This window comes from Myxine glutinosa, chromosome 9 (genome assembly GCF_964187855.1).
Source record: "Myxine glutinosa chromosome 9, kmMyxGlut1.1, whole genome shotgun sequence".
NCBI classification, from domain to species: domain Eukaryota; kingdom Metazoa; phylum Chordata; class Myxini; order Myxiniformes; family Myxinidae; genus Myxine; species Myxine glutinosa.
The window spans coordinates 56154291-56177371 of record NC_136269.1 but is presented as its reverse complement, the minus strand read 5'-3'; the positions used below and the strand labels follow the sequence as shown (position 1 = coordinate 56177371).

The window sequence follows — 23081 nt, the reverse complement described above, 5'->3', positions numbered from 1 at the left end:
TGTCATTACGCGTCAGCAGCTGAAAGCTAGAGACATTGTTTTGTGGTTGTCCATCTGTCCATTATCTTCTTTTTTTTTTTTTTTTTTTGTTACCACGATAACTTGTGATCCTCTGAATGAATTTAAACCAAACCTGGCACAATTTCAGATGAACCGATTCGATTTTGCATTCAAAAGGCCTAAGGCCATGAGCTCTTCAATTAAGTATTTTTTTCTGCAATATCAGAGGAACCACTGAAGGTATTTCAACCAAACATAGCACCAAGTATGGACCGTAATACAAAGATGAACCGATTTAAGTTTGGGTTCAACAGGTCAAAGGTTATTTGCTCTTTGAAAATCATCTTGCAGACCTAACTGGAGTTCGAAGCATCTGACGTTGCCTGTCTTCCATGTCTCTTTTCTCTCTCACACTAACTCTTATCTGACCTTTACTTTTTCAAGTGATCTTCAATTGATATTGAATGCAACAGTATGTTGTCATCTAAAGTGGGCGGAGGCGTATCGATCGACGCACTCGTGCCAAATTCTAATTTTCTACTCGTAGTTTAATTTTGATTATGTCTTTCTTTTTATTCGACACCGAACCATCTTTTGATGGACGCTATGGCCGACTTGTGCTCCTTGCTTTGAAATTGGTGCCTTGTAGAATTGTGGCCTAGCTCCTTTCTGCAGATTTGTTTTTGGATGTTTTGGTTTGCACCCCTTCCATCTCAAGGGCCACGTGTTACTTTGTCATGAACACAATTATTTAAATTGCACGACTAAAAATATCAAAGCTTTCCCCCCTCTCTCTGTCCCTGTTAGTTTACGTGTATATACCTCTGTATATAGGCCTACTTAACACAAAAAAATGTTTTCTTTATTCTCTATTCTCGTCTGACTGTTCCTTGTGCAAGGTTGCTCTGTATTTTAAAATTTTTATTTTCAGCATGTTGGAATATGAATCGTAGTACTGACCCTAGAGGCGCATTCCACTTCCTACGTTATATAGTGTGGGGAGGGAATCGCTGTTCAAATCCTGCCATACTTGCTGGCATGTGTAATAAATGCCTAACACTTTTGTTGACATAAATTATTTGTAAAAAGGCCCCAATAGGTGGGTTTTCCAAATGTAATTGTAGTCTTGATGCAAATTTTCTTCATCTGGTCACTTTTCTGCAAATGTTAAGTAATCAGAGTGAAGGATTTAAATGAATGAGTGAGTGAGATGAGTGAGATTTTAATGAGTAAGCCAAGTCGGGTTGTAAATTTTGTTTCCTTTTTGTTTTTGTAAATTGATGGTTAAAAGGTTTTATTATTTAATAACTTGGAAATAGTTGAAAGATTGCAAGGGCTTAGGGTGCAGTGCTATGCATGACTTGTTTGCAGCCATTTCCTGATTCACAAGTGCTTCTTTTTTTCTTTTTTTCAGGAAAGTTTTTCAATAGAATGAAACAATGTTGAGTCACTCGAAGCTTTACCGTTTTGATTTTTTATAAATTTCAGTGTTTGGTCACATGGTCATCATAAGGTTGTGGTCGATGTTAACTCAAAATACTTCTCGCCAATGTGGTCTTCAATTGTAATGGAAGGTTTTGCCAATGGTATTTTTGGAACAGAACAAGCAGGTGAGACTAGTTTCACACCACCTTTTGATCTTGTTCAGATCAGAAGTCTGCGTGATGTTGCTGATACAGGCTTGATGACCAGGATGTGGAACTATCTGTATATTTAAAGGGAGATGTCAAGAGAAGCTCAGTGGTTTACGCAAATAGCTAGAAAGTTTATTGAATACGTCAACCCCATGCAGTCGTGAGTAAAAGGACATGGGACTTCATGGGAAACAGTTTATTGGAAGAAGAAGAAAAAGAAGCAGATGAAGACGAATCTCGAAATTCCCCTCCTCAGAGAGTGCGAGTGGCAAATCAAAATAATAAATAAAATCAAAATAAATAAAGGCCTTCCTTCCATTTGATTGGTCGAGACGGTGTACCATTTTGTCCAAGTATTGCTAAACTGTAGTAATGTTGAGAGTTGGTACAGCTAATGAGAGGACAATGAGTGAGAGAGGTCTACGTGGTGGAAATGTTAAAAAGGAGAAAGGTAGATATATATGTTGTGTGCAGGAAATGAGATTGAGACGTCAAGGGGCGAGGACAATTGGCCCAGGCCAAGAAGAGTAAAAGATACTTTGGTCAGGAGGGGAAGAGGTTGAAGGGAGTGTTGGTGTGCTTGTTGCAGGAAAGTTTACACAGAAAGTTTTGGAAGTGTCAACATACAGCACTCAAACACAAAATTGAAGCTGATAGTTGGAGAAAAGTTGATTATTGTACTAGTGTCAGCTTATGCATCACAAATAAATTGAGGTGAGGAGGAGAGTATTTGAAATTGAAGGATAGAGAGATTAGAAAAGATGAGTTTGTGTTTTATGGACAGATAAGACCATTATAAACCTTTACCAAAGCGTTGGAAATGCGAATGTGTGGAGAAAGGAAGGAACTGCATGTGATCCCAAGCATACTACTTCATCTGTGAAGCATGGTGGAGGTCGTATCATGGCTTGGGCTTCCATGTCTGCCTCTGGAACTGCATCACTCATCTTTAGTGAAGATGCAACTAATGATGGCAGCAGAATGAATTCGGAAGTGTGCAGAAACATTTTGTCTGCCCATGTACAAGAAAATGCCTCCAAACTCATTGGGCGGCACTTCACCATGCAGCAAGACAATGACCCAAACACACTGCCAACTCAACCAAGGAGTTAATCAGGGAAAAAGTGGAAGGTTTTAGACTGGCCAAGTCAATCTCATGATTTAAATCTAATGGAGAATGCATTTCACTTGCTGAAGAGGAGACAGAAACCCCCTCAAAACAAACAACTGAAAATGGCTGCAGTAAAGGTTTGGCAAAGCATCTCAAAGGAAGATACCAAGACCTTTGTGATGTCGATGGGTCACAGGTTCGATGTAGTTATTGCATGCAAGGGATATGTAATCAAATACTAACTATTAGAATACTATAACTACCTTCAAGTTAATCTGTTACAAATACTTATGCTTACCTAAAATATGGGAACTGAACATAAAAAGTGCTATTGTTCGATAATAGCAAAACATATATGCATAGAAATGCCAAGAAATAAAGTCTGATCTTCTGTACTCTTGCCTCTTATTCATCTTTTGATCTCAAATTCAAATTTCTAGAGTATATAGCAATAATAACAAATTTGACTTCACTGTTCCAATACTTTCGTGTGTGTGTGTGTGTGTGTGTGTGTGTGTGTGTGTGTGTGTGTGTGTGTGTGTGTGTGTGTGTGTGTGTGTGTGTGTGTGTGTGTGTTATTGTTAGTGTTAGTGTTGGTGTTAGTTACATGCTGCTTCCTTGCTTGATGCTAAGTATTTAAGAGCATATTGCATGGGAAAAACAATGTTGGGCAGGCAATGGCAAACCACCCAGTATGTCTCTTGCCAAGAAACTGCTTCGGCAGCACCAACGCTCTGTAGGGTATGGTGCAGGTTTTTAGATATCCTTGTATACTGAAACGCAAAAGAAACTTACCACCTTTGAAACCTTTAAATATCAACAATAACACTGCGTGTAGTAAATGTGTGAACTTATTTGTGGACAATAGTGTCCTCACTGTCAGACAAAACGGTCACGGATGGTCACGGATGGTCACTTGAACCTTCAATGGTCACTTCATAGCACAGCTGTTGAACAGCCGTTTTGACTGTCAGTGATTAGCCAAGGGGTACGGGATGATTTTAATGAGCTGCATGTGATGTCTTGATATTGGCTTTAAAAAAGCCAGTGCAAAATGGGCATTTTGACCGAAATATTTGACCATTTTGACCAACTTCAAAAAGACCGAAAACGCAAAAGAAACTTACCACCTTTGAAACCTTTAAATATCAACAATAACACTGCGTGTAGTAAATGTGTGAACTTATTTGTGGACAATAGTGTCCTCACTGTCAGACAAAACGGTCACGGATGGTCACTTGAACCTTCAATGGTCACTTCATAGCACAGCTGTTGAACAGCCGTTTTGACTGTCAGTGATTAGCCAAGGGGTACGGGATGATTTTAATGAGCTGCCCGTGATGTCTTGATATTGGCTTTAAAAAGGCCAGTGCAAAATGGGCATTTTGACCGAAAAATTTGACCATTTTGACCATTTTGACCAACTTCAAAAAGACCAAAAACACAAAAGAAACTTACCACTTGTTTGAAATGTAATAAAATTGTAACAGTTCAAAATAAAACAAACCAACAATTGCTAATTGAAACATTGGCATTTTATTGATGACATGTCAAGTTTTTGACCAAGATACACCATCATCAGTTTGTTCTACAGTACAGAACAGCACAGGGTGCAATGTCAGTCCCCTTTCAATAGCGTGTGTGGCCACCATTGTTTTGGATACAGGCAGTGCATCATCGGCGTATACTGCCTACCAGTCTTTGGATGGATTGCTGCTGGATTCTGTCCCACTCAGACCTCAATGTCTGAAGCAGCTCTGCCCGTGTCCTGGCCCTGCCAACTACACGTCTCCCAAGCTCATCCCACAGGTGCTCTATGGGATTCAGGTCAGGGGAGAGCGCAGGCCACTGCATGGTGTTGATGTTCTCGCCCTGGAGAAATGCAGTGGTAAAGCGAGCAGCATGGGGACGAGCGTTGTCATGCTGAAAGGTTCTCAGTTCTGGGTGGTCTAGCAGGAATGGCAGCAGATGAGGTCGCAGGATGTTATCCACATACCGCTGGGCGTTAAGATTCCCATCCACAACCACCAGTGGCGTCCTGTACCGGCCTGATATGGCGGCCCACACCATCACACTTGGGCCACCCCACCTGTTGGCTTGACGCACGCAACAATCGGCATATCGCTCGCCAGTTCTTCTCCAGACACGCTCACGCCCATCATGACTGTCCACACAGAACCTTGACTCATCGCTGAAAGCGACCTCATTCCACTGCGCCAAGGTCCACCGCTGATGCTGCTGGCACCATCTCTGTCAGTTGCGGCGATGGGCAGCCGTCATCACGGGGCCTCTGTATGGTCTTCTGGCAGTCAGGCCATAGTCATACAGTCGTCTTCGTGCAATATCATTGGAGATCCGTGGGTTTGCACGCCCCGGAGTTTCTGCCGCAGTGCGGGATACTGGACGGAATCGATCCCGCAGGTGACTTCGGACCATCTGCCTGTCCTGCCTTGCAGTGGTGACTCTTGGCCTCCCTGATCGGGGTCTGTCATCTGCAGAGTTGTGGAGGGTGTCTCTGTCCACCAGGGCCGATATCGTCTGGTGTGAACAGCCAAGGCGACGTGCCACCTCACGGTAGCTCAGTCCGCCTTACAGCATGCCCAGGGCATGCTGCCGTTGATCCCTTGACAATCGTGGCATGTTGATTGAAATGCCCATTTTGCACTGGCCTTTTTAAAGCCAATATCAAGACATCACGTGCAGCTCATTAAAATCATCCCGTACCCCTTGGCTAATCACTGACAGTCAAAACGGCTGTTCAACAGCTGTGCTATGAAGTGACCATTGAAGGTTCAAGTGACCATCCGTGACCGTTTTGTCTGACAGTGAGGACACTATTGTCCACAAATAAGTTCACACATTTACTACACGCAGTGTTATTGTTGATATTTAAAGGTTTCAAAGGTGGTAAGTTTCTTTTGCGTTTTCAGTCTTTTTGAAGTTGGTCAAAATGGTCAAATATTTCGGTCAAAATGCCCATTTTGCACTGGCCTTTTTAAAGCCAATATCAAGACATCACATGCAGCTCATTAAAATCATCCCGTACCCCTTGGCTAATCACTGACAGTCAAAACGGCTGTTCAACAGCTGTGCTATGAAGTGACCATTGAAGGTTCAAGTGACCATCCGTGACCGTTTTGTCTGACGGTGAGGACACTATTGTCCACAAATAAGTTCACACATTTACTACACGCAGTGTTATTGTTGATATTTAAAGGTTTCAAAGGTGGTAAGTTTCTTTTGCGTTTCAGTATATATTGGAGGGTACAGTAATACTATGGTTTATGTTCCCCTTGTTATGTCGTTTCGCAAATATGTCGTCACATTATTACCCCTTCTCGATATTCATCATCTCGACTCACACATTCGTTGTTTTAAAAGCCATACCCAATAAAGTATGTTGTTTTAATCGCATTCCTGCCTCACACCTAGCTCAGCTTCACGCTTTTTTAAACTAAAGCTTTCAGAATCATTGGAATCTCCCGTGACGAAGCTGATTCGAAGGGCCTTTCACTCACTCACCACAGGCAGGTTGGTGTACTTTCTGTCCTCTACCGACTCCTCTCTGGCCTAGCTCCCCCAGCTCTGTCTGTGCTCTGTCCCCCAAATATTCCTTCTTGACACGAGACCTGCCAGAAACCCTCTTTGGTGAAACTGCCAAAATCAAGACTCTGCTCACCTTCACTCTCTTTCCTCTTTCTTCCTGCCTCTGGAACAAACTCCCACACTCTCTCCAATCCCACTCCTCCCTCCAGGTTTTTAAAACAGCTGTTCACCACCATCTCTTATCTTCCACCATCCAAAACCTTGACCTTTTCTACCCCCGTTAAAACACCCCAAATCCACCTCTTTCGATCTCCAACTTCTTTCCTGAAAATCCTAGTAGTGTTCATTTGCTTTATACCATGTACACCTCCTCCCTGCCCTCCCCATTCCCCCCCACCCCCAAGCCTATGTGTCAGTGTATGTTTTTGTGTTTAATGTGCTTGCTCTTACACGATCCTCGACTCTGTATAGAAAATACATAAATAAATAAAACCTCATTCTCGAGCGTTTTCAGAACTTACAAGACTGATAAAGACGTCAGAATGCATCACTGAAGTACCAAATTGGGAGATGGCAAAATCGCTGAAAGAACTACTGTACTTTGTGTCACACATAAAGAAATGTACTGTACTGTACTGTAGATTGGCTAAGGGACATTGTAAAAGTGTTACCTTGGTCGTTAAATTTGATGTTATTCATCGAATGCATGCGGGTAAATGTGCCATTGATGGTGTCAGGTTATTAAGTTTGCATCCGATCAATAAATATGCCCAAGGAAGAAGATGACCACCAACTTTGACCACTTCCGGAAGAGATTTATTTTTATTTAAATATGTCTGGTAATTGTTTTTTATTAAATTTTTATTGTGACGTCTGAAGCTCCCATTAAAACAGGAACCTCAGCAATGAGTTAGACTTGGTAAATGGACCGAACTATCTTTAATTTGAATGTTTTGCGCATGCGCAAGATTGGAGGTCACGTCCTTTCGAAGTTGTCCATGCGCTCTCGCTTTCGAAGTTAAGTAATTTTTCACAATTGTGTTTTTGTCGAAACTGTATCTATCTTTTGGTGTGTATACCTATAGTGTGTCTTTAGTAAGATTCTCGGTATTAATTTTTCATACATGTATACAAAATCGTCGGTTAATTCATGTCGCGTATTCTGAGGCCTAGTAGGCTTCCGTGTCCCACCTTGAGGCTTTGTTTTTCTCTCAGCGGTTCGTCGATTGCGCTGCATTTACTTTCGTTCTCTGTTTTTGTCCCAGTCTTTCACCCCATACTTCCTTGTTTAAAATCTCAACTGAAAAAAAAAAAAAAAAAAAATTTGTTTTCCTTCTCTGCTCTTATTCGTTTATTCGTTGTTCTTATTTGTTCGTTCGTTCTTCGATCACGTTGTTCGTGATCACGTGATCACATTGTTAAAAATGTTTAAACTTTCCCCTGAATAACTATTCTGTCGTATATTATAACATCTTTTTCTTCTTCTTCTATAAAAGGATGCTTTCGACTTGCTCACCAAATCTATTAATTCCAAAAAAAATTCCATCTCTTACAGTTCCTCTTTTCTACATTCCCAAAACTCTACTGCACTCCACCCCTCCTTCAGCGTCCTCAAACGTATTTTTGACTCGAAGGTCTCAAGAAACTCATTTTGCAATAAATGTTCGTTTCCCATTAATCATACACTTTTCAAAATCCAATCTCACCCCTCCCCTCCAAATCTTCCCCATCACCCCTTCCCTCCAAATCTTCCCCATCACCCCTTCCCTCCAAAACTTCCCCATCACCCCTCCCCTCCAAAACTTCCCCATCGCCCCTCCCCTCCAAATCTACCCCCTTGCCCCTCCCCTCCAAATCTTCCCCAACACCCATCTCTTGCAAATATTCCCCCTTGCCCCTCCCCTCCAAATCTTCCCCATCACCCATCCCTTTCAAATCCTCCCCCTTGCCCCTCCCCTCCAAATCTTCCCCATCACCTTCTGCTCCAATCGGCTCATCTGATCATGTGCTTGTTAAAGTGGACATCTCTCTGACCATTCTCAGAGAGCCTCCTCAGCGTCGACGAGTCTGGCATTTCACTCAGGCCAACTGGCACGGTCTTCAAGCAGCCATCAATCATCTGGACTGGTCTCCCATCTCTACCGCTTCTGACATCAACTCATCCTGGGAATTCTTCCAAAGTAAATTGCTCTCTCTCATGCACAGATTTATCCCATCTCGTCTTCAGTTGTCATACCCTTCCTCCCGTCCATGGTACACGGAATCTTGTGGTGAGGCTATTGCCCAGAAACAACTTGCTTTCGTCTCATGGAAAGCAAATCCAATGGAAGGAAATCTCATTTCCTTTCACAAAGCCCGAAACAAGTGTGTGTCCACCCTCAGGAGAGCCAGGAAACAATATCTCTCCGTTCTCAAGACTGAACTCTCTTATCTGTCTCCCTCTTCCAAATCCTGGTGGCGTCTGGTCAAATCTGTTTCTGGTGTTTGTTCGCCCTCCATCCCCTCCCTCACCTCAAACGGCTACATGGCTGACTCCGCACGTGAAAAAGCTGAATGCCTCAACTCTGTGTTTGCCTCTAAATCTTGTGTCCCAAACCCATCCCTCTCTGTACCCGCCGTACCCAGTCGTACCCAGCTGCTCCTGGACTCTGTGTCCTTTCCTCCTGACAAGGTGGAAAAGTTTCTGTCAACCCCCGACTCTGATTCTGCAACTGGACCTGACGGCATCAGCCCACGGGTCCTAAAATCCTGTTCTTCCGCTCTTTCACTGCCTCTCTCTGTTCTCTTCACCCTCTCTTTTGCTCAAGGTCATCTGCCATCTGCTTGGAAATCAGCCAACATCACCGCTTTGCACAAAAAAGGTGCAAAAACAGATCCTAGCAACTACAGACCAATCAGCCTTCTCCCAATTATCAGCAAAGTAATGGAATCCATCATTGCTTCAGATATGAAATCTTTCCTCTTCTCCAATGGCTTGATCTCTGATCATCAATTTGGTTTCAGACCTGGTCACTCTACTCTGGACATGCTGCTTCTGCTTTCTCAACAATGGATGGAGGTCCTCAATGCCAAACAGGAAATTAGAGCTGTCTCCCTTGACATATCACGTGCCTTCGATACGGTCTGGCACCCCGCTCTGCTCACTAAACTCTCCTCCTTTGGTATCAATGGAAATCTCCACGCATGGCTGGCGGACTTCTTCTCTGGTCGTAGTCAACGTGTGGCCCTGAATGGGTTTCTCTCATCTCCTCTTCCTGTTCAGGCTGGAGTTCCCCAAGGCAGTGTTCTGGGCCCTGTGCTTTTTCTGGTCTTCATCAATGATCTCTCTGACTCTCTTGAAAATCCTCTCTATCTCTTTGCTGATGACTCTACTCTGTCGCTCCATTCCTCATCCCTCAGATTGGCAGTCTGCAGCCTCCTCACTCTCTGCAGACCTGGACAAAATCACAGACTGGGCAAACAAGTGGAACATGTCTTTCAATCCTGACAAATCTCACACTCTTACGATGTCTCTCCGAAAAGACCGACTGGACAACCCTCCCATCCACTTTCTGAATAATCCTCTCCAAGAAGTTCTGTCACTCAAGCTTTTGGGTCTCACTATCTGCCATGATCTTTCCTGGGAAAACCACATTTCAAATCTGGCCTCCAAAGCCAGTCGCCGACTGGACATCCTCCGTCGTGCGAAGTCCTTCCTTGGCACACCTGAGCTCCTCACCACATACAAGGCTTTCATCCGCAGCTCAATGGAATACTGCTCTCCCCTATGGGCTGGTGGTCCTCCCTCACACCTAGCTCGTCTTCACTCTGTTGAAACCAAAGCATTCAGAATCATTGGAATCTCCCGCGATGAAGCTAACTCCAAGGGCCTTTCACTCACTCACCGCAGGCAGGTTGGTGGTCTTTCCGTCTTCTACCGACTCCTCTCTGGCCTTGCCCCCCCCCCCCCCAGCTCTCTCTGGGCTCTGTCCCCCAAATATTCCTGCAGGTCGCACAAGTTCTGCCTGCAACCCTCTTATGGCTAAACTGCCAAAATCAAGACTCTCTGCTCACCTTCACTCCTTCATTCCTCTTTGCTCCCACCTCTGGAACAAACTCCCTTACTCTCTTCAATCCCACTCCACCCTCCAGGTCTTTAAAACAGCTGTTCACCACCATCTCTTATCTTCCCCCATCCAAAACCTTGATCTTTTCTACCCCCGCTAATTTCACCCCAAATCCACTTTTTTGAAATACCAATTTCTGTCCTGGAAGTCCTTGGTGTCCTTGTGTTTTATACTTCTCCCATCCCCCCCCCCTGCCCCCCCCACCTCCCTTCCCCCACCTCCTCCCCCCAAGCCCTTTCCCTCCAGAACATCTTCCTGCTCTCAAATGTTGTGTTTGTGTGCTTCCCCTTCTCTCCCCATCTTGTCTTCTGCTCCCTCTTTTGATATATTTTGTTTGTCTGGTTGATTTGTTTGTGAAATAAATGTTAGCTCTTTCACGAGCCTCGATTCAGTATACAAAAAAAAAAAATGCACTGCAATGCAATTAATTCATTGTAAATTTACTGTTCTCCAAGAAGCTTAAATTGGACCGAAATAATGGCGGTACATGGACAAGGAAACAGATGGCTGAAACAGGTTTTTTTTAATTGTTGAAGGATTTATTTGTAAAATAAACAGGGAAGAGGGTAACAAGATGCTATAAACAAAAACTGAATGAACCAAGCAAGTCAAATGAACACAAAAAGGTGAATGAGGATATTCAAACTTATGTACAATGATTGGAAATAAAACTATTCCTAACCCACAAGGCGCCACTGATCACACTCGTGCATCAAAACCATTGTCGGCCAGACTTCCATTATCTGATGCTCAAGGTGGAGGCCTGACTCAAAATAGATTGCATCAGGATCCAGGTACAAGACAATATCTCACAGAAGCCAAAATCAGCACGATGAAGATGGTGCTTGGTGTGGAATGCCAGCAATCCACCTCCTCAACCAGGCCTCATGGGCCCCTTTGTCCTCTGAGCAAGACCTCCTGGTGGTGCCCTCCATCCTTTCCCTCCACATACCACCAACACAAAGTGAACCCAGCTTGGATGGCATGTCTGTCTCCAGAGCACATTACGCCGCCATGGGGGGGATACACAATGGCCTGACAGATGTGTGCTTCTCTCGTGAGAAGTTTTCACCTACTATCCCCCGCCTACCACATGAGGTGTTCATGCCCACATATTAAGATCTAACATGTCTATAAATTATATACGCTGCATCCTCAGCGTCACATGCAACACACGACTTAACCTGACAGGTCCCTGGTACATTTCAATCTATCCGCTACTCAAAATATACGAACCGTATTACACTTACCAAGGTTTAAGTAAGGGGAAAGGGTCCACCTTTCCTTTCCACGTATCCTTACATATATGTGTACTTGAATATAGCTGTCGTCAATCGCAAAAGGGTAATACCATAGGTAAAAAGCAAAATATAATACCTGAAGTGGTGACATTAGAAATGTATCTGTCCCTCCGTCCCCTTTATTCCATTAATTCTTATGAGAAAAACTGCTTTGATATGCCATCATTTTGTTATTCATCACACCTTTCATGAACGCATCACCAACCTAAACCGGGGTCTTGCAGTACATGAGATTGTGCCTTTACTTTTAATGTGCTTCAACGTCTGGGAACTGATTAGGGGGAGGTGGTGCTCTGTATGTTGCTGCTTGACAAGTATGCCTGACTGCTGAGCCATGTCAAAAGGGCAATGTGCATGAAGGCAGCCTTGAGGTTTGCATCAAGGCATCTGTGTTGTAAATAGGAGCCAATACAGTGTGGATTGCCAGCATGCAAATATGGTTGCCTTCAGAATATGCAACCTTAGCTGCATATTACTACTCGATGCTTAAAATAAATAAATTAAAGCCATTGAATTTTTTGGAATTTTGAATTTGAAATTTTTTGAATAAATTATTGCCTAGCTTCGTTGTTCATCGGTTTCACTCTAAAGCAGTACAGCTCCTTTGTAATGATTGTCCTTATTTTACTTGATCATTACTGCTTTTCATTCATATTATTACCTCCACTTGTTTTTATTAGATCGTGTATGAATTCTTCTTGCGATTTCTGGAGAATCAAGAATTTCAGCCAAGTGTGGCAAAAAAGTGCATCGACCAGAAGTTTGTGTTGCAGGTAAGTTGTCGACTGCCTTCTTGGCAGTGCAAGGCACAATGATGGTGAATGTAACAATACTTTTGACTGTTTTACGGGTGGTGGTATATATTTTATCATAATTTTCACAACCAATTAATTCTGATTTCATGCAACAAAATGTAGAGAGCATACCTCCACCAGATTGAGCAGTTTTCATTTTGTATCCCACTGAGGGGTTGGATCTGGATCCGGACCTGAACCAAAATCTAATCATCTCGTCCTTGTCACATCCACAACCTCTCCAACAAATTAGTCCGAATCCGTCCACAACTTTTTGAGATATCCTGTTCACAAAGAAACAGGCAGACAAACAAACAAGAAAGATGTGAAGAGCATGATACTTGTAACCCCCCCCCCAAGGAAATATTTTTTGCCATGGAGACATGAAATTGGCCATTTAATTAATTAAGATTTAAATAGACCGTCTTAATCATAGCTGGGTCAATTGGATGAAAATTGACCATTTTTCCGATGAAAATTGATGATTTTTAGAAGTTTGACGTTGAGTTGACCTTTGACCTCAAAATAAATAGGCTTCTTAGTTGTGATTACGTGCACAACTTGGTAAAGTTTCATGACTATCAGTTTAGAATTGTGACCTGTAGGTGAGTGACAAACAAATAGACAAACAGACAGAACAAGAAAGGTGTCATGCAGAGCATGATATCTGCAAAATCCAACCCCCCCCCCCCCCCCCCCAAAGGTTGCCATGGATACATCAACTTGTCCATTTCGTTAAGATTAAAATTAACGACCTTACTCGATGCTCAGGTCAATCGGATAAAAATCGATGATTTTAGACATTTGACCTTGCATTGACCTTTGACCTTTTGACCTCAAATAGTTGCTTTCCCAATTCAGTGATTCGATATGCAAATGCTGTTTTACTTTCAAGTCAATTGGATGAAAAAAATGACGATTTTAGAAATGTAACCTCAAGATGACTTTTGACCTCAAAATCAATAGGCTTCTAAGTTGCGAGCGACTACCTTCTACAACTCAGTAAAGTTTTATGACGATCGGTTTAGAATTGTGACCTGTAGGTGAGTGACAAACAAACTCAGACAGAATAACAAAGTCAACTGATCAATATACAGTCACGTAAAAAAGTAAGTACACCCCATGTAAAGTTTTGACTTTTTCAACATATTTCAACATACAGCTATTTGATCTTCATTTCAACAATATTGATAGATAAAGGTGATATAATATAACAAATATCATGAAACATTTACATTTTGTAGTCTATTGTATAATTTAAATAAACATAAATACAAATTTCGCATGTGGAAAAAGTAAGTGCACCCCATGAAATGTTTTTAAAATCTTTTTAACATGTGGACATATCAATATTTGATCTTCATTTAAACAGTATCTATAGATAAAGGTGATCTAATTGAACAAAAAACAATGACAAATTGACTTTGCAATCATTTATTCAACAAAAAATTGTTGCACAGCATGCACAGCTCATTTCAAATCCCCCCACAACATCTCGACGGGATTTAGATCCCGGCTTTGACTTGGCCATTCCAGAACCCTCCATTTTTTTCTTTTCAGCCATTCCTTGGTGGATTTAATGGTATGTTTAAGGTCATTGTCATGTTGCAAGGTCCACCTTCGGTTGAGCTTCAACTTTCCGACTGATGGCCTCACATTATCCTCAAGCACCCTCTGGTACAATGAAGAATTCATAGTGGATTCTATGATGGTGAGCTGACCAGGCCCTGATGCAGCAAAGCTGCCCCAATCATAATATTTCCACCACCATGCTTTACAGTTGGTATCAGGTTTTTGTGGTCAACTTCTGTCTTTGGTTTTCGCCAAACATGTCTTCTGGTACTGTGGCCAAATAGTTCTACCTTTGACTCATCTGTCCAGAGCACATTGTTCCAGAAGTGCTGGTCTTTGCCTATGTGTTCATTGGCAAACTTTAGTCTTGCCCTGATGTTCTTTCTGGACAGGAAAGGTTTCCTCCTGGCACACCTCCCATGTCGATCAAATTTGTGCAGCCTCTTTCTAATGGTGGACTCGTGCACTTTGACATCAACAGTGGCGAGAGCTACCTGTAGGTCCCGTGATGACATTCTGGGGTTCTTCGAGACTTATTTCAGCATCTTGCGGTCTGCTCTCGGGCTGAACTTGCTGGAGCGGCCTGGCCTGAACAAGTTGGCAACAACAACAACAACAACATGCATTTTAAAGGCCATTTTCCCTACTAGAGCGGGGGTTAGCCTTGGGGTCCCCATGACAATCTGAACAGCCTGAACAAGTTGGCAGTTGTTTGGAATCTTTTCCACTTGTAGATGATCTTCCGGACAGTCGAATGATTGATTTCAAATTGTTTGGAGATCTTTTTAAATCCCTTCCCAGACTCGTAGGCATCTATAGCCTTCTTTCTGAAGGCCTCAGAGAGCTCTTTTGATCTAGGCATGGTGACGCCGCACACTTCAACAACAAAGAGCAAACCAAACGAAATGTCTGAGGTTTAAATAAGACAGGTTCCTCCAAGATCCTCTCTAACGATGTTCTAATCATTTGCACCTGAGCTGGTGCACCTGATTCTAATTTTAGGTATTTGAAGTAGTGATAAATGTAGGGGTGTACTTACTTTTCCACATGCGAAATTTGCATTTATGTTTATTTAAATTATACAATGGACTACAAAATGTAAATGTTTCATGATATTTGTTGTATTATATCACCTTTACCTATCAATATTGTTGAAATGAAGATCAAATAGCTGTATGTTGAAATATGTTGAAAAAGTCAAAACTTTACATGGGGTGTACTTACTTTTTCACGTGTCTGTACCGACTGTTCCAGGTACTTGAAAATCTTCATTTTTTGCAAGTTACAAACAGACAGGGGTGAAAACATAACCTCCATCCACCTTTGGTGGCAGAAGTAACAATGGTTTGAATTGGAGCTGGCATGTGCAAACAATGGGATTTTAAAATGTCTTAACACTCATGGAAGATTTTGCTCTAACACTCATGGAAGATTTCTGTCTGTGCAGAACAAAGGCATCATGAAGTTGATGCAATACACTTTCCGCTATAAAAAAGAACCAAACACGTGAATGTTGTTCATGTGATTTATTTATGTGACATCATATGGGACACAAAGAAAGTGCAATCCTCTGATAGAGATAAATAAATGCTGAATTCTGACATGTCTGTCTGTTGTCCATATTGTTATGTGCTCCTCCCTGACCCCCGGGTCACGGTGTACCTCCGAGCCCCGAGAGGAATCACAGCAGAAAAATGTGTTATTCCGTATGTCAAAGATCAATGGTGAAGCCACACCAATTGTTACTCACAAACAAATATTGTATTAAGATCACACAAGAATAACAGTACAACAATAATAGTATTCAAAAGTACAATCAATATGTCCTATGATGGTACCATCAGTATTGTAATATATAACTCATTGTGCTCCAAGTGAGTGAAACCAAGAACATTCCCCAATGTCTCTTATTCCCGGCTTCAAGCCAACGTTAATTCGCTCCAGCGATCGCCAGAACGATGTCCAATCGAGACCAGAATCCCGTGCGGATGGCAAGTACAGTCACACCGCCGAAGCTGTACAAAGGCGCCCTCAAGGCGACTGGGAATCCAAAGGCGCCCTACAGGCGACTGAGAGATCACACCCTCGGGTATGGATGAAGTAACCTTCAAAAAGCCACGTCACACACACGCCCCAGTTCGACGTCTGAATGCGGTGAAAATGGTCGAAAAGAGATGAAACCGCGAGCGAAGCACAAGTCCTGCGCGAGTCAAAATGGCCGACGACCTGCTCTTGAGACGTAACGGCCCGGCAATAATTGTCCTCGAAATCCACCGCCAAAAACCTGACACGCAGGTTGATCGGTCACAGCGATGACAACTCTGTCGCAGGAATCCCTTTCCCGGAAACCTGAAAGTTCGCTAGTGACTTGCTCGCCAACGTTCGATTCCGAACTCGGTGCAACTCGGCTTTCTTGTCCAACTCACTCGCTCCGCCCTCTTTTTCCCTCTTCTTCCTCTTCATCACCCGGTTCCCGATCCGGTTTCCTGTTTCTTTTAACATTAACTTTTTTACCTTTTGAAAACAGTTCATGGACAATAAACCTTTTGAAAACAATAATAGTACATGGAATCAGAAATATTTACAGTGGATGCAAACCATCACAACGGAAGTGACGAATCCGTAGCAATACCATTACCCCGCACATGTGAAACGAAAAGTGCGGTTATGCAAGTGGGTCACTTCAAGATTCAAGAGTCTTTATTATTACATGTCCCATACAAATATAAAGCAGTAAAATTCTTTCTGAAGTATTGGCTCCTCGACTTTGCAATAACAATAAATAAAATAACAATATAGAATAAAAAAATAGCAACATTCATAACAATATATAATAAGAATAAAGAGTAAGTAGCAGGTCTAATAATAATAAGTAGCAGTTTTTCATTAATAGTGATAACAGCGACAATAACATAAGAATAATAATAGTAAGTAGAGAATAATAATGGTAAATAGCAGCAATAATAATAATAAGTAGCAGTAATAATAAAGTGATGAACAGTGATAATAAAGTGATAACAGCGGCAGTAATAGAAATATAAGTAGTGTTTAGCAGTCAGACAGGCAACAGGTCACCGGCAATCAGTGTTCATTGTTCATGAGCCTGGTTGCCTGATGAAAAAAAACTGTCACTTTGTCTGTTTGTCAGTCTGTCTCTACAGACGTCAGTTTATGATGGAGGAACTACTTAATTTCATTTGAATTTTGTATATTAAACAAAGTAAACACGAATTGGAACATGAATCAAAACGTGAACCTGCAGTTTTTTTGCACACCGCTCCTTTCCCCATTCCATCGTCAGGCGCTGCATGATGTCATCGCCGGGCACCGAAAGGGAGTACTCAGTTTTCACTCTGTTTGTTTGTTTTCCTGTGTGTTTGTTTGTTTGACAAAACAGCATTTGCGTATTGAGTCACTGAATTGGGAAAGCAACTCTTTGAGGTCAAAAGGTCAAGGGTCAATTCAAGGTCAAATGTATAAAATCATCGATTTTTATCCGATTGACCTGAGCATTGAGTACGTTTTTCAAGTCTTTGGTATGATTTGAACCGGCTCAAACCGAGTGGGTGTTTTTTTAGGAGACACCATCTCCTTACTGGATGGCCATTGGCTCCCTTTGGGAGCTTATCCGCCCCTTTGCCAGGTATTGTTTTTGGTCCTGGCAGGGTGTCACAGTCACCTTCCCCACAAGCAAAGCCAGTGAGGCGTATCGGTTGAGTCGCCGGCAACCCAACCACACGGCAGGTAGCATTGGGTAACATGTCACCGTTGGCAGGCCCAAAAGATTGACCTGACACTACAGTTTAGCAGTACTTTGGCTCTGAATTTGCTAAATTGTACAGAATCTTGCTCCGATCACGCATGCGCCAGAGCCGTACATAGAGTTAGGTCAACCTTGTTTCAACTGGTCTGCCCTATGATTGGTTAAGCGCTGTCATGTGATTCACAGGCGCCATGTTGTTACCCAACCTCCGTAACTAGCAGAACGTGCATCGCATTGCAAGCATTCGCTTAGTGGAAGTTGGGATGGATGAGGGGAAGGAGGGATGGATGAGTGGAAGTTGGGATGGATGTGTGGAAGTTGGGATGGATGAGTGGAAGTTGGGATGGATGAGTGGAAGTTGGGATGGATGAGTGGAAGTTGGGATGGATGAGTGGAAGTTGGGATGGATGAGTGGAAGTTGGGATGGATGAGTGGAAGTTGGGATGGATGAGTGGAAGTTGGGATGGATGAGTGGAAGTTGGGATGGATGAGTGGAAGTTGGGATGGATGAGTGGAAGTTGGGATGGATGAGTGGAAGTTGGGATGGATGAGTGGAAGGAGGGATGGATGAGTGGAAGGAGGGATGGATGAGTGGAAGGAGGGATGGATGAGTGGAAGGAGGGATGGATGAGTGGAAGGAGGGATGGATGAGTGGAAGGAGGGTTGGATGAGTGGAAGGAGGGATGGATGAGCGGAAGGATGGATGAGCGGAAGGAGTGATGGATGAGTGGAAGGAGGGATGGATGAGTGGAAGGAGGGATGGATGAGTGGAAGGAGGGATGGATGAGTGGAAGGAGGGATGGATGAGTGGAAGGAGGGATGGATGAGCGGAAGGAGGGATGGATGAGTGGAAGGAAGGATGGATGAGTGGAACTTTGGATGGATGAGTGGAAGTAAGGATGGATGAGTGGAAGATCCATCACTCATCCATCCCTCCTTCCACTCATCCATCCTTCCTTCCACTCATCCCTCCTTCCATTCATCCATCCTTCCTCCCACTCATCCATCCCTCCTTCCACTCATCCATCCTTCCTTCCACTCATCCCTCCTTCCATTCATCCATCCTTCCTCCCACTCATCCATCCCTCCTTCCACTCATCCATCCTTCCTTCCACTCATCCATCCTTCCTTCCACTCATCCATCCCAACTTCCACTCAATCGCAACTGTGACTATACAATGTATGAAACTCAGGAACATAAAAATTTACCCGTCCCTAATACCAGTAAGTTGCATGCACGCTTGAACGCACGCGTGCGTGCACTTGACCTTGGGTAACAACACGGCGCCTATTGTTTAGTTGGCCAAACTTTCTCTATCTACAGCTCTGGCATGTGCACAGAGGAGTGAGATAATGGCATGAGGAGTAGATATCGGCTATATCTATATCTATCTATCTATATATATATATATATATATATCTATCTATATATATATGTATATATATATATATATATATATATATATATATATATATATATATATATATATATATATATATATATATATATATATATATGTATATGAAAGCTAAATGTTCAATGGCTTTTGAAATGTCGCATATACTAAGGTACATGGACAGATGATCGGTCGGCCAGAATTACGAGGCCTTCAATTTTAGACATTCTGTCGAAAGCTTTTGTTCATCCTGTTTGATGTGCTTTTTATTTGGCCTCTTGTACAGCTGTGCATTACACTTTCATTGACTATTTGAATGTCCGTCATGAATATCCCCAGAGCCTCTGAGTATGGGTGATTGTGACACTGACCCTCTTAGGATACCATGCCTGCCAGGGCCCCTTGAATGTCGCTACTTTTACCAGTTTGGTCAAGATCAGCCAAAAATTGGCGTTTGCAAACAAACACGTGAACTGTTCAAACTTCATAGTATAGATTACTTAGCCTGTGGGCAGACAATCTATATTCAAACCATGCACATTATCTTCAAGTACAGGCGATCTTTCTTGACAAGCCACCTGATTGGATAACATTGGGCACCTCTCTTGGGCTTACTTTGCGATGATTGGAGGTTTATGTGGCCACATTTGCTTAAATTTGTGCAATATTGTTCTTGCCTAGGAATTGTGTGATGATGTGCAACACAGTATGACATGGCTATTTTGATTTCGCATCTATTGAGTGCATTCATATTTTGGGAAAAAAAGCTTTTAGTTTTACCCAACTTAATGTGTAGAAGTATGAGGCCACAAAACAAGTGTGATATCTTTTTATCAAGCCTGCATTCCTCTCGTTTACCTGTTGCGGTTTTTCAAGTCACAAAACAATTGCAAGTGCAAATTTATGCTTGCACAACTTTTGTAAAATTTCTTATGTAACACATTTCATTCCACAGTTGCTGGAGCTGTTCGACAGTGAAGATCCCCGAGAAAGGGATTTTCTGAAGACTGTCTTGCATAGAATATATGGCAAGTTTCTTGGCCTTCGAGCCTTCATCCGAAAACAAATAAACAACTTTTTTCTAAGGTGTGTACATCTCTTGATGTCCCAAGCTATGCAAACATGTGTGGCTGGGATCTTTGACAGTATTGCTTTGATCTTGGCCTTGAAATAGGGAAGCTTAGGGAAGAACATTTTGAGCAGCTGTTGTTAGTAATACCGCAGCTGCTATGGTGATCGAGATCGGAGAATTCCTTTTGACATTCATGACACTCCTCAGTACCAATTATTTCGGACATGAAAGTACATGTACAAATATGCTTATAAAACTACACACATGCTTATTAGTCCCCTACCGGTGTACACCGGAGGGGACTATAGGTTTGCACTCCGTCCCTCCGTCTGTCAGTCTGTCCGTCTGTCAGTCCGTCATGCAAAGAACAGTTTTCCGGACTTTTTTTCTAAACTCTTAATGCTAATGATTTCAACCTTGGTACATGGTTTCCTCATAAGTTACAGATCAAGTTCGAACTTCACGACGTTTCGATCATTTTTGACAAAGTTATAGCACTTTGAACGTTGGTAATTTCCCCAACAGTTTTCCGGACGACAGACTGCCGGTAGGGGACATGTATTGCAGCGCAATACTCAAAATGCTTGTTAGTCCCCTACCGGTGCACACCGGATGGGACTATAGGTTTGCACTCCGTCCCTCCGTCTGTCAGTCTGTCCGTCTGTCACGCAAAGAACAGTTTTCTGGACTTTGTTTTCCTAAACTCTAAATGCTAATGATTTCAACCTTGGTATATGGTTTCCTCATGATAAGTTACAGATCAAGTTCGAACTTCACAACGTTTCGATCATTTTTGACAAAGTTATGGCACTTTGAACTTTGGTAATTTCCCCAACAGTTTTCTGGACGACAGACTGCCGGTAGGGGACATGTATTGCAGTGCAATACTCAGAATGCTTGTTGTATCTGAAATAAATATCTGAAATTTTGTATCTGAAATCTTTTGTGGATCGATGAGTGCCGCAATGACATTGAGTTAATTAAATTATATATATTTGAAGCAAAGTCCATGACTTGAAGGAAACAGACTTTTGAGACATCGTGATTTACTCTATTAGTGTGTGTGTGTGTGTGTGTGTGTGTGTGTGTGTGTGTGTGTGTGTGTGTGTGTGTGTGTGTGTGTGTGTGTGTGTGTGTGTGTGTGTGTGTGTGTGTGTGTGTGCGCGTGCGTGCGTGTGCGTGTGCGCGCGCGTGTGCGTGTGCGTGTGCACGCGCGTGTGACTGTGGCAGTTTGAACATTCGAAGTGTACAATATAATATTATTATATTACAGCACAACATAATACAAGTACAGTGCAGTACAATATAATATTATTCATGAGATCTTTATGTAAATACAGTACAATATAATAATTAAATATACTACAAATCAATGTTGCTAGGAATCAGTGGTTGCTAGGATACGGCAGCATGCTAAAAACCGTTATAGGTGACAGTTTGAACATTCGAAGTGCAGTTTGATAGAAAGGTAGGTGGTGTGGTCATGCTGGTTGGTAAATTGATGTATTTTAGGTAAGATGTGAATGATTTAATGATATTATCATATTATCAAGTGTGTAAGGAAAGTTATAAATATATGATAACACATTACATCCTATTGCGAGTAAAGTTGGAATAAGTGATGTTGCATTGATGGGTTGACTGACTGCCTGGATGCAACTGAGGTTGTGGATCTACTGATGTACATCTATTGATGTGGATCCCTGATTGAGGTTGTGGATCCGCCGTTTGGAGAGGTCCTGGGCTGAAAGGATCGAAACCTCGAGGAAGAACGGTGCCCAGCTGATGATCCATGCAGTCGGGAAACGAGTCAATTGCTTACAGGTTAAGGTTCTTGCTTTAGGTGGAGAAACTATGTTTGAGGTTTACAATTTAAATAAAGTTGAATATGGGATGTTGTGAAATTAACATCATTTACAACAATCCTTTAAATCTATATATATAAAACACAGTTTGTGTGTGTGTGTGTAATGTTACCGATAGACTCCTAAACGGAGAGGCTCACGTGCTTGATATTTGGCATAGACATGGCCATTGAGCCTGGGAAGAACATGGCCTACCTCAAAATATTTGATGATCCATATTTTTTTTTCATATTTACCTCAGCGCATTTCAGCGAGGAATATTATACATGGAATCTGAGCAGGTGGCAGAGCAGCGCGCTGATTCGCTCAGAGCGATCGCGTGATGTTCCTTGCCGCCATAAACTCACAGTTACGCGTTCGCACGTAATTCAGAGCGAAAAGCCATTGCGTTTTTTCACATTTCAGCGAGGAACATTGCCATTCACACCACATAGGTTTTTTTTTCTTTCATCTTTACGAGATCCATATTTTTTATTCATATTTACCTCAGCGCATTTCAGCGAGGAATATTATACACGGAATCTGAGCAGGTGGCAGAGCAGCGCGCTGATTCGCTCAGAGCGATCACGTGATGTTCCTTGCCGCAATAAACTCACAATTACGTGTTCGCACGTAATTCACACGTTCAAAACAAACGAGATCCGCGAAGCGAGTTGGTCGAGTCGTGCTAACCAAGATGGTGACACGGCGGCTTCACTTTTCACGGAGTATGAGCGTTCTATATATTTTCAATTCAGTGCGCCCGACTCGCTCACGTACTTGATTTGTGGCATAGACATGGCCATTGGGCCTTCACGGTGTAATTTGTGCGAGGCTTTTGTCCGAGTGAACTTGAGTCGAGAGGGCGAATGTACGGGTTGGGAATGTATGGGTCTCCCTTCCCCCGCCCGGCAACGCCGGTACTGGAGGGCGTCACAGGA

At 42.6% G+C, this 23081-nt stretch overlaps 1 protein-coding gene across 4 annotated transcripts in view; it reads left to right on the top strand.

Moving 5' to 3' along the window:
* Window positions 1-23081, top strand: part of LOC137435377 (serine/threonine-protein phosphatase 2A 56 kDa regulatory subunit epsilon isoform) — a 169709-nt gene that overhangs the window by 89757 nt on the left and 56871 nt on the right. For all 4 annotated transcript variants that reach the window (XM_068129119.2, XM_068129117.2, XM_068129118.2 and 1 more), the window contains 2 exons: window positions 12379-12471; window positions 20180-20310. In XM_068129119.2, coding sequence (XP_067985220.2) covers window positions 12379-12471; window positions 20180-20310 — 224 coding nt within the window. The remainder of the gene's footprint in view (window positions 1-12378; window positions 12472-20179; window positions 20311-23081) is intronic.